The 13,158-nt window shown below is 35.3% G+C and overlaps 1 protein-coding gene across 11 annotated transcripts in view; it reads right to left on the minus strand.

Annotated features, from left to right (window-relative positions):
• Positions 1–1,887: 1,887 nt before the first annotated feature.
• Positions 1,888–13,158, minus strand: part of ALX1 (ALX homeobox 1) — a 37,470-nt gene continuing 26,199 nt past the window's right edge. For all 11 annotated transcript variants that reach the window (XM_082419073.1, XM_082419072.1, XM_082419071.1 and 8 more), the window contains one exon: positions 1,888–12,804. In XM_082419073.1, the coding sequence (XP_082275199.1) occupies positions 12,484–12,804 (321 nt within the window). In that variant the 3' untranslated portion in view covers positions 1,888–12,483. The remainder of the gene's footprint in view (positions 12,805–13,158) is intronic.

Here is a 13,158-nt window from a genome sequence, read left to right on the forward strand (position 1 = left end):
ACAAAGGATTTTTAGGGCAGCAAAACTATTCTGTATACTACTGTAATGGTGAATACATTTTTCACCATGTACAACACAAAGAGTGAACCCTATGTAAACTAAGAACTTTAGTTAATAACAGTATGTCTAAATGGGCTCATCCATTCTAACGCATGTACCACACTACTGCAAGATGTTAATAATAGGAGGGGGTATACAGGAACTCTCTGTACTTTCTTTTCAATTTTTCTGTGAACCTAAAACTGCTCTCTAAAAAATAAATTCATATATATATATATATATGAATATATACATATATATATATATATACATATACCTATACATACATCTCTCCTCAGAAGCAAGATCGGGAGTTTGGTCAAGGGTGCAGTTATTGCAGTAAAAATACCTGCAAAGAATATTGAGAGTGAGGAAGGAAGAGGACAGAGGACAGCACCCAGGATCACCACCATTTAGACACAGAGGAAGAGGAGACTGGGGAGAATAGGGAGGGCAAGAGGATGAATAGATGAGTGGGGTGCCATAGAAGCCAACATGGAAGTCTCCCTTGAGCGGAAAGGGGAGTCAGAATCAGACGTGCCAGAGGACTCTGAGAATGTGTATGAGTTTCCTCAGGCTGCTGTAACAAAGTACCACAAAATGGGTGGCTTAAAACCGCTGGGATCTACTGATCTGAAATCAAGGTATTATTAGACACTGCAGTTCTGGAGGCCCTGAGAGAGAATCTGCCCCACACACTCTTCTAGTTTTTGGTGATTGTCAGCAACCCTTGGTGTTCCTTGGCTCATAGATGTGCCCCTCCAATCTCTGCCTTCATCATCACATTATATTATCTTCCTGTCTGTCTGTATTCAGACAGGAAGGGAATATCATTTTTCTCTTCTTACAAGGACAACAGTCATTGGATTAGGATCCCTCCTAACCCAGTATGACCTTATCTTAACTGGATGACATCTGTAAAGACCTTATTTCTAAATAAGGTCATATTCACAGGCACTGAGGGTTAGGACTTTTGGGGCGAGGGCACAATTCAACCCAGAACAGAACTGATCAACAAATTGACCACTGGATTTAGGTTGGTGATCTTGAAAAAGTACTTTCCACACTATGCTGTACACCTGAAACTAACACAATATTGCAAATCAACTATACTTCAATTAAAAAAAAAAGAATTAAGGTTGTCCAAAAACATTTAGCTAAAAGGATATTATAAACAAATATTAACAATTTAAGGATCACTTAAATGAACATATTGTGTTAATTAAATGAACAATTAAACATATTGTGTCAATATAGCAGAATACTTAGCAGCCCTTAAAAATCCTGTTTTCAAAGAGATAGGAGGTGCTAAGTGAAGAAAGTAGGTTACAAGATACTAAATAGGGTATGGCCCCATTTTTTAAAGTTATGTGTATAGAATGTAAATGCATTAAAAAAGAACTGGAAGATGAAAACAATAGAACAAAACACAGCACTCTCCATGGATTGGTAGAGATCAAAACCCAGCTGTGGAGGTTTGAATAATAAATGGCAAGTGAAAGAGACGAGGGCAGATACACCTTCACAGGAAGTTTTGGGGCAAACCTGGAAGTAGTGAAGGGGTGTGAAGATTTTTTTCCCACTTTTATTATTATTATTATATTTAACACATGAGGTTAGGTAAATGGCAGAAAGAAGCAGCTTAAACAGACAGGACATACTGTAAAAACTCTTGAAAAGATGGAAAAGGATGAGACACAGAGCAAGGATTAGAATTAGCAAGAGAATCTCTCTTCCCCTAAAATAAGCCAGAAGAAGGAAAACACTTATGGATACAGGTATATTTGTCGATGTAGTGGCAAGAAATTGACAGAGTTCCCACAGGATTTTTTTTTTTTTTTTCCCTCATGGAGAAGATGCAGCGAGGTGGGGGACCATTAAGGTAAAAGATTTGAAGAGTGGACAAGCATCAAAATGTTTATGGTTGAAAATGGGAAGAAAGAGTGACTGGCTCAGGCATGTGGAGGGTCCCTTTGGGACCGAAGGCCCACATTTTTAGTGGAGCTAATATACATTCTTTTAGTGGAGCTAATCTGCACATATTTCTGATTTTTTTTTTAAGCGATGTTGATTAGCCCAGGTGGAGGCAGGTGTGATAAAAGGAAAACAGCAGGCATTTGAAGGTATTGGCCAAAGAGTAGTGAAAGAGTGGGCTGTGAAGTTTAAGCTGGATAGGAAAAATGGAGATATGGAAGGGAGTGTCAGAGAAAACATGCAGAGGCCGAGGGACTGAAGGATTTGATGGAGTCAGGTAACAGGCACATTGAAGAAAGTAAGTTAAAATCTGTGAACGGTGTAGGGTACTGCCAGAGAATGGGAAGGTGGCATTTCAGGCTTCCACGATGGCACAGTTCTGGGTAATCTGAAGCTCTGAGATATCACTAGAGATGTAGATGCCCGAAGGAAGGGGGAAGCGAGAATTACTGGAGTTGATGCTGCAACGCACCGAACAAGTTTGTAATCCACGTATTAAAGTTTTTAAAGTATTTTCTACATCAGCTAGAATGTAAAATACAGTTGAACAATATTAAGAATGTATTTATCTTAAAAATATGCAGCATCCTGACTCTAAACAAAGTTGTGAATTGGTGAATTTTATGTATGTATAGCACCTGTTCCTCTTTGTTGGTGTTTCTTATTACTGTTACCTTGCCCTATTTTCCTCCATAACAGACCCATATATTCCCTCCCCCTTGAAGACCCCTTTGCTTTCTTCAACATTACCCCCATGATCCTAAAACTTCTCTGTTTCTTTAATTGGAATCTGTCAGTTTCAATACCTTAGATTTTCAAGTCAGCTCCTTACAAACTGTTGATTAGAAAAATGAGTGATTCATGTTAGTGAATTGAGAGGGAGCAAAGGAGAGAGAGCACAGACTAGATCAAATGCCTGGGCCAAATCCTAGTCCTACCACTTAAGTAGCTGTGTGACATTAAAGAATCTGAACCTCTCTGTGCTTCAGTTTTCTTATCAGAAAGTGGAAATAAGAAGACTTGCTCATCTGTCATGTAATAAGCACTGTTCGAGTGTTTGGTAAATAAAATGACTGTTAATGAATTTCTGTTCTTTCCTCACATACAATTGTTGGGATTCCTGGATACAATACTTTAACAATGAGAGAGAATTCTAGTGGAGGGCATTTCACACCAGCCGCTTGGTTGATGACCCTCTCTCGTAGACGTCTCTTACACCTGTGCAGTGCCATCTACTGGTAAAAATATAATAATAATAAGTGGATTTAATATTTTCCTCAATAATAAATTTTTTCAAGTTTCTGAACTTTTAAAAATGCATGGAGATCTCTGATCTTTTGCTAGCCTGATATCCTTCACCTGACCTGTTTTTTGTTTTTCAAAAGGTAGAGTTTGCCAAATGAAAAATAAGATAAATACAATAAATGCACAGAATTTTTAGAAGGAATGGCTTTCTACAAATGTCTTCAACTGATTATATTATTTGTGGGATAAAGCAATAACTTTTAATCCATATCTAAGTGTCTAATTGCTGAATGGGTTATATACTCATTCAGGAAGACAAGTGAATAGCAAGACCAAAGTATTGCAGGTCCACCATGGTAGATGGGCAGCTTCCATGTGGTTTATCAGCGGGGTCTACTCAAGATTATGTCATTCACCTTAACAGCATCAGCCAAACATGCACCGGAGGGAAAGTAAGAAAGTTGCTTTCTTACAGTTGCTGTGTTATCCCAGGGATTGGTAGCTGCTCTTTCCCTGAATGTCACCTAAGACATTAGACTTGAAGAATGGGTTTTGGCTAGGTATGGGCTCCAGGAAAGGGGAGAATAGATAAAAGAAGAAGGGATAGATAAGGAGTGGGGGAAAGAAACTATAGAAGAAAGATCACGAATTAAGAGATAAGTAGATTAAACAAGCTGATACAGTGAGTTGAGGAGAGATACAAAGTGCAATCAATCTTTTTCTTAGGTATTATAAATTGTCCCCAAATTGAGTTTTTCACCATTTTTATAACAGGCTCTAAATGCTGAACTCTAGTTTTGTTGTATATGCTGCCATCAAACTGGTTTCATGGATTTCTTTAATGATCTCTGATCAATTTGACTGATGATTGATAACTGACTTATGATAGCCAAGGATAAATCCATATGATTTCTTTTAAGTATCCATGAAATTCTCTTTGCATGGGAAGGCTTAAATTAGAGATGATTTCTTATTCCACATTTTAGATTCTTTTCAGGTGATCAGATTCAACAGACTTTGAGACACAGCTATGAGCACATCCAAAAAAGAAGAAGAAGAAAAAAAAAAAAAAGCTTCTGTCAGTGGACGAGGATAAAGGCAATCTTCCCCAAAGGGGTTTGTTTGTAAATTGCTTTGGTCCACTTTACAAGGTCAAATCCATTCTCCTAATGATGAATCTCATCTGTTCTGGCAGAGAAAGAAATGTTTTCTTTCACTTCTACGTGTGGCCAGAGCTCATTCATCTCAGTAAGTTCTGAAGAGAAATCTAGCTACATCAGAGAGAGGAGTATTCAAAGGGCAACTGATGGCCAGGAAGATATATGGAATTCACTTTCCTGAGACAGACATTCAAATGGTAACAAGTGATAGAAAACAGCTCTATATTTCAGCATGATGTGTGTTCGCTCCCGATGATTAAACCCCCTGTGAGCCATCTGCGTTTAATGGGTTAGAACTACTTTGTAGCTGCAGTTTTTTCCTTCCACTGCTCTCTTATTTATTTGAGAGAAGACCGAACTCCACTCTTTAAAAGTTAAGCATGTAAGAAACTCTGCCAAGAGAATCAGAAAGAAAAGACAAATTTATAGCCTAGTGTTATTTTAAGCATTTAGTAGTATAAATAAGAAGTGTAGATAAATGTGTACAAGTAGACGCATAAGTGACCCTCTGTTTATCTCGGTTACATTATTTGCCTAAATTCCAGAGCAGAATTAACCCAATTAGTTTATATAATGGCTAATGCTGTCCCTCAGCTGAGCTATTAGGGACATGTATAACTGATGCTAGACCAGGGATGGTGTTATTTTACTTCTAAGTCAAGCCTTGGGGACTGTGGTTTGTATCCAGTGATTCTTGCAGATAAAAATCAGAATCCAGTGTGGAAATTATTGTAGATTGAAGCAATGTATACTGTTGGTGTTATTGATGCAATTAAATTGAACTTCTGGTTTAAAATGCCAATGATGATAAAGGCTTTCTATATGCAACTGTGTCTTGCCCGAGACATGTCACATTTTACTAACATCTCATTATTTTTCTCTGACTTCGAAAAGTCGGCAGCCATAAGCACTCAATAAATATTTGCTGAATTGAACTGAACTCTGAGAACTGAGAGGTGAGGTGGCACTGATCATCAGTGACACATCTGGGATCAGAATCTTGATTCTGTTCTGCCAGACACTTAGTGATCCCAGCCAAAGCCAATGGAAATATTACATGAAGAAATTTAAATCTAAAAAAAATGTCACACAGCTACAAATGTTAATCTGAGCCATATAATTATATAAACCTAGTAAGTTCTCTCTAGCCATGTATTTTCACTCAATACATTGACTGATTTCAGGGTTTTCCCCCTTCATAACATCTAGCTTATAGCTCTCTTCCTAAGTCATTAAAATTTTTTTCAAAGATATTTCCCTGAATAATTTCTCCTGCCTTTTTTTTTTTCTTTCCTTTGAACCAGAAAACATATCTACAGGGGGAGGCTTCTTAGGGCTTTAAAAACATCAATCAATTTCACAGCTGGGAATGGAGAGATCTAGATAAGAGAGAGCAATTCGTCCATTAAACCTCTGTTTATAAAATTTAGGCAAGAGTTTTGTATAAAATGAGACAAACTTTGACCATACTGAGGCAGACAAAGAGTTAAAGACACAAAAGCAACACCAAGCTGCTGCTTCTTTTTCTTTTCCCTTTCGTGGAGTAGGGAGTATTTTTCCTGTAATGACCTCAGAATCTTCTGTCTTTTTCTTGGTCAGAGATCAAGGGGTACACCAGGGTGAAACCTTCTTCTTATTGAACTTTTCTATCAACTTTCTGCATGCGTACTTTGAAGCTGCACTTACAATTTTTCCTTGTTTTCTGTTATACATTTATATAAGATCATATTAAAATATGTTTGCTGTATTTTCATATTAGGTAAGTTTCAGCAAACGTTATCCAACCAACTAAACTGACTATTCCTTGAAGACAAAAGTCATGGTTGCATTTATTCATAACCTCCATGGCTAGCATAGCACATTGTAATACTATGAGCTCAGCACATATTCACTGAATGAGAGTAAAAAACTTGAAAAACATTATTGAATGAAACAAACTATTTCTCCACTGAACCTGAGAGCTTCAATCCAGTTAATAAAGTAATAATAATAAGGAAAAGAAATATCTAAAATGAGAGAAAAGTTGTGTGATATATATAAAAAGGTTTGGAAATATTTTAATTAGCATGGACATAGTCTTTCAAGACATATTTGGGTTATCTTTCAGAGAAAGAGAGATAAAATGCTATACTCTTATAAGTTCCTATTCATCTTTCAATGTCTGGCTCAAATGCCACCTCTTCTCTTCAGCTTTCCATGACTATTTATAATGGCTGAATTAATTGCTTGGTTACCTGTTTTCCAATAGTATTTTGCTTGAGCCACTTCCATGCCATATTTTAATTATTTATTGTACTCTTTCATCTCCCCAACCAGCATGTAGTTTCTTTAAGGTCTTAGCACAAAGGGAGTTCTCAATAAATGTTTGATAAATTGAGTAAAACTGAATTTAAATATTAAAAAATGAAGAAAAGGAAGAAAAAATCTAACATCGACTCAACAGGAGGAAAAATTAGAATCTGTAAAAAAAAGTATTTCAATTAAGTACTTTACAGACTACGATAAAGTATTTTCAAATGCATATTTCAATTATTTTTTTTCATAGCTTTAAAGAAAGCATGTAGAATAAGAAGGCAGAAGGAGCGGTGTTGCACTTAGAAGCTCCTTATACTCTCTGAGCATAAATTTCCTTATCTGTGAAATGGAGATGATAATAATACCCACTGTCACAAAATTGTGAAAGTCAGGGAAAATAAATGTGAAAGTGCCTTGTTAATCCAAAGCTTTATACAACTTTTTCAATTATCCAGAAAACTAAGGCTCAGAGAAATTGAATAACCTTCCTAAAACTTTAAAGCTAAAAGGTGGTGGAGCAAGGATTCCTAAGGCCAAACTTTCCATGATGCTGCCCAAACCACTTGCCTCTTCCCAATGCCTAGCGCCCATCTACTGTGTCCTGGTTCCTCAGTGATCCGCACTAAAATGCCTCATTCATTCATTCAACAATGAATGCTCTGGGGCTGCCTGCCTTAAAAAAGTCCTATTCTCTTTCAATCCTCTATTCTGCTAGTAAGAGATAAATAATCTGATAAATTATTAGGCACTCTATTATACTCCTTCCACAACATAGGACCATCCTCTAGGGTGAAAAATTATTTAATCTGGAGAAATGACTCTGGTGCATCAAAAGGGTTTCTTAATCCCTTTTGTGCCATAGACCCCTCTGGTAGTTTAGTGATCTTATGAACTCCTTAGTAGATGTCTTTAAATAAATAAAATACATAGGCTTAAGAGGGAAACTAATTATATTAAAATACAGGTGTTCAGATATTTACAAAACTAATTTTAGGATGTAGTAGTACCTGTGAATCTTTATCGACAGATAACAAGATCCAGCAACAGAGCTAAAACTTACCCTAACTTTGAAGTAGTTTGAAACTATTGAAGCAGTTTGAAAACTGTCCTAATCAAGTGATAAACTTGAATTATTTCAGGATATCTTTAATAACTCTAATAAATGTAATATGCAAATATCTGTTCTTTCTATTGGTGACAAAAACACAGGTACTGCTAAAACTACTCAGATTTGTTGTCCATTCATAAATAAAATGCTATGTTTCATTCTAGGTGTTAGTGGAAACAAAGATCTAATTACTTTTCTATCTCAGTTTATGTATCCTCTCAGTTCTATCCGGAGATACACCCTCCTATACCCACTCTCCCTACATTATGAACTCTTCTCTAGCGATATGGAGAGATTTTGAGCATTTGAATCTTTTCATCTTCCCTAACTGGACTGTGTGAGTAACCTGTAGGGGGCTCCTTTTGCCTTCTACTGAAAATTTGTGTTTTGACAATGCTGGTAATTGTTCTGAATTATTGTCTTAAGTCTTTAAAGTGTATGTCAAGGTAAATAGATTAAAAAATATTACAAGTATATATTATGTGAAGATGCATGAAAACCTTCAGTATGCAGTGTCTCTTTTTCTAAAGTCAGACACGCTATAAAATAGTGTCATGATGAAATACTCAAGTCATTTATTTGTCCCTTGAACTTAGAAAAATGCATAGTGGTATACAACTCTCAGACTAAGAAGAAAAAAACTTCTGTTAATCCTCTACTATTTTATGCAGTAAAACTGAAGAATTAGCTAGATCCTGCCCTGAAGCCTTGCTCACCATTTTTGCAACATATTTCCAGGATAAATGACGGCAGTATGTTTATTTAAAAAGTAGAGTTATTAAAATAAAACAAAATCCCGTTTTAGCATTTACTATACACTGTGAAACCAATATCGCATTTAATCTGTTTTTGAGGTTCTGTGCCATAAATGCTGACTCTACTACTGTTAGGTATTTCACTTATGATCTTGTTTTCATTTGCATCATTAGTGACATTATTGCCTGGCTTGTATAAAATATATGCAATATATGCTAAGAACAAAAGTACTATTCAATACATATCATTCTATTAAATAGATTCCCTCACAAAAAGTCATACTTTCTTCAATGCAAAATATGAATAGCTATAAGGAAATAATGTCTGTTTGAATTTTAGATGACTAATTTCTTAAAGTAGAAATGGCTTAAAGTTAGCAATTATGTTTTAATAATAAACATACATCTTTATATCCTGAAAAGAGAAAAGAGAAGTCAATCCAAGTAGAATTTTAAAAATAAGATGATCTCCATATTTCTTCTAAAATATTTGGCAGCAAAAGTGGTCATTTTTTTTAATGAAAAATATATATCTAACATGATCACTCATCATTTACAATACTATTTGATTTAAATGTTGAAAGACAAAAGTTAGGGTCACTGGTAAGTTTAGAAAATTACTTGAAAATTTCAAACAGCTTATGCAAACACTGTAGTTGATCTTTTCATTTCTTATTTCTCACCAAGGCATGGTTTAGTTGCTGATAAACTAAAACTACAACGTTATATATCAAACAGCATTATATAAAACACAGGGAGGTGATGTATGAATTGTACCATGGAAGTCAAATAAGCATCCAGAATTTGAGATGAAAAAGTAAAGATACTAGAAGGAAACAATAGCATTATCATCTTTGTAAAAACTGTGTTAAGTGCATCGGTCTGCTCCTCACCCCTTCCTTGGAGGTAAAAAAATCAACAGCCAATGGAAACGATGAAACTAATACACTCCAGTAATTTATACGCACAATTTCATGAGTTTCCTCAAGGTTATATAGGTTAAGTAACTCTGTTATTCTTTTAAGATATGTTGTCAGGACTGAGGGCAAAGATTACAGTGGCTTTATTTCTCTGCTTTCATGAAAAGTTACATAAGAAGAAAATAATCAGTATTTAATGTCCATAAATAAATATTTTCAGAATTCCACAAACCATTTTCTGAAATTTAATTTTATGTTTATGAAAGAAACTGCATACTTTAGCTAATACTCCATTAAATTTCTTTCTTATCATAAGGTCCAAACCTTAACCAACTCACTCAGGAAGAAAAAGAGTATAAGAATCATCTATTAAACCATCTGTGCAAGAGAAGTGTGGAAGGGGCAAATAGAGGATGAAATTGTTACAGGAACAAATGTCCAAGTGGGTCAACTACTTAATGAACCAAAATACCCAGTTTCGATACTGTCAATAGTGAACCAAAATAAAAGTAAACGAAATGCTCCTTAGTTTCTCCTTTGAGTACGTACATTCAACATTTTTGTGAGTGTTATGAATTCTAGTTTATAATACTTTGTTAACCTAAGTTCAGAAAGAGCAAGAGAAAATTCAGGAAGTGCATCTATGCACTTTTTGTTTTAGCTTTATCTTATCCTACTACATCAGACGTTCATTTTTGTTTTATTTTAGTCACTTAAATGTGTAATAAAATTTTCAGCCAATAAAAACAAAGGTCAGAATGTTAACACAAGAAAATTCGTGCAATTCTTACTACCTTCATAAAATGTGAAGCACGGTTGAGGGTGCAAACTTTAGGCATGTGTCTGTCCAGGAAGACTGTGAACTCATCAAGGGCAAGAACCATGGTTCCATTAGTTTTTTTATTATCCCAAATAGTACTTCACACACTGTAGGTGTCAAAAAAAAAAAAAAAAAAGTGCTGATTGAATTAAACTTATACAAAGCATTGAAGACACAGAACTTCAATTAAAAAGATGTTATTTACCTTGAAAAGAACTGAGTTACAGAAGCTCCAACTAATTATTAGAATTAATGAGGAAAAAATTTAGAGAAGGAAAAAATAAGGAAGTAAAATTCAAACTTGATTCAAAAATGAGTTTTGTCTCATTTAAAAAATATAAGTTATTAGGCAAGGGACACTAAAATTTCAATTATGAAAGCAGAAGAAAATGAACATGGACACCACTGATTGGGGAAATTTTTGAAAAAAAAAAATCTCACATTTTAGTTCTAAGTTTTAGTTCACAAATTCCTACTGACCACATATATGTGTGTATTAAAAGAAGTCATGCTCTTCTAAAACATGAAGGATATTTAACAGCTGCCTAAACAATCCTTTGACAAAAGCTCCTGCATGTAAGCATAATTCTCAGGGCCAAAGTTGAACAAGTTTGTCTTGGGAACCAAACGAAAAAGAGAGAACACAAAAGTAATAAAGAACAGAGTTATTATGAAGTCAAAGAATGTTTGTTTAGGACATCACTCATCTCCATCATCTGCTTGATTTAAAATTTTATTACAGAAGATGTCTAACTGCTGTAAATATTTTCCCACTAGAAACAGACACTTACTGGATTTAAGTACTTTTTCTGAAATTTAATTTTAAAAATTCATTTATTCTTGCCCTTCAGCCTTTAGGGCTTCCAAGCATATCCCTAAAGGTTGTAGGAACCACAAGGAAGATTCTAAGTGAGTACTAAGCGTAGATCGTGCTCTGATCCAAGCCATGGAACCCATCTTCATTTCAATTAATTTACTTTGCCTTTATGAACTTAAGAGTCTTTCAAGGAGGTTGACATTTCACTCATCTGAAAAAGCCTGGAATGTGACAGGGGAAAGGGAGGAGAAGTAAATCAAAGGGGTTAGCAATTTTCCAGATGCAATGTATTTTTCTTCTCTTCTTTTCCACCAGAAATTTTAGAGAGCCTTCTGACATTTTAATTCCCTGTGCAAAACCACAGTAGCAAAAACTGCTTAGAGCTTCTATGTCAAAAAACAAACACACACACACGTGCACTTGCACATACTCATGAAATAAATACAGATTCCAACTGCTGCTCCTTTAACTGAAAATATTTCTTTGAGTGTATTTATTAGATGTTTGTGTGTACAGTTTAATTGACCATTTTAGTTTAAAAGCAACAGCGGGTTTTGTAACTTTCATTTTCTCTTGTGTGTGATAATTAATTGCTGAGTCCGTGCTGGCTTTTTCATTAAAAAGATGGCACTTATACAAACTGTTCTTGTGACTGTATTTTAAATCACACCAGGATATTTCAGTTATCACCTTTAGCCACATGGTTTCAGGAAACGATGCCCGAATATTTCATGCAAATGCTGGTCATTTCCGAAGAGTCCTTTTTTCACGGAGTGGAAATTCACCAAAACATGTAGAGGTAAAAAAATCTTCAAGGCCTGTAGATAAATTCTCAGCAACAGAGGATATGCCCATTGTGTCTTGGAGCCGGAGAGGGAGAAATGGCCGTTAACTCCCCCAAACACCCTGCTTCAATATTTACCTGACAGCTTTGGTATCTTGACATTTTCCCCAGTGCATTTCCTCCTTTTTCAGGTATTATTTTACAAGGGATTTCTTGTTATACAGAACTAACATAAATCAATCTATAACAGAGGAATTTGTTTAATACATTTATTCTTTTCAGAAGCTGCATGATCATATTTCATCGACTCGTACAATAGAAAAAAAATCTTACTACTAAAACAGAGTTTGTGGAGACGGATGCATGGTAAACCTATTTAGTCTTTTCAGAGGCTCATTCTTAGATTTTAATGTTAAATAATAACAACTATTCATTTAAGCTGGTCTCACTGTATATCTTGACCTTTAGCAATTCCACACACAGCAGCTTATTGTGGTATCCTTTAAATATGAGAAATAAGAATGTTTTACTTTGCCATTAAGAGAAAAAGAAAAGAGTACTGTATGTTACATGGCCCATGAAATATTGGCAGTGTGCTCCTTGGCTTTCATTCGAAGAACTGCGATACTGGAGGACCTCCTTTCAAACTCTGGCTTTGTTTCAAATGCATGTCCATTGGTAGCCCCGGTAAGAAGAGAGTCAGTGAAAAAATTGTTGAGGGGCACGTGGCTGAACTGGTTCTGGTGGTTTGAAAACCCTGTGTAACTGGAATCTGTCCGAGGCGAGTGAGAGTAAGGTGTCATACAGGAGGAAGTGTCACGTGGTAACATGCATGAAGTGACCACAGAACCACCACTCGCATTTCCTGCCCACAAATTGTTCTGAATCTGGAATATATAAAACAACAAATATTACATTTACGCGTTCTCACTTTTGTTCCCTTACTTTTGTGAAACTGTATTGACGAAGTTTTGTTAGCTGTTCATTGTTTGCTCCTATTGGGTGGTCTGTAATTTCATTCTGAGTACATCAAGCAATTACTGAAAAATAATTATTTGAAAGATTCTTCTAGTTTGTTATACTGGAATGGATCACCAAAACCCACATATTTGACCACATAAAATACTCTCAAAACATGTCAATCTCTTGAGTATTCTTTTTATAGTCATGATTTTTAAAATGAAATCTGGAAGATTTAGTCATGATTCCTGACCAATTCATGTGCTTAGAAAAGTGGTTAA

This window comes from Balaenoptera physalus (genome assembly GCF_965194825.1).
Source record: "Balaenoptera physalus genome assembly, chromosome: 13".
In the NCBI taxonomy this organism is placed as follows: domain Eukaryota; kingdom Metazoa; phylum Chordata; class Mammalia; order Artiodactyla; family Balaenopteridae; genus Balaenoptera; species Balaenoptera physalus.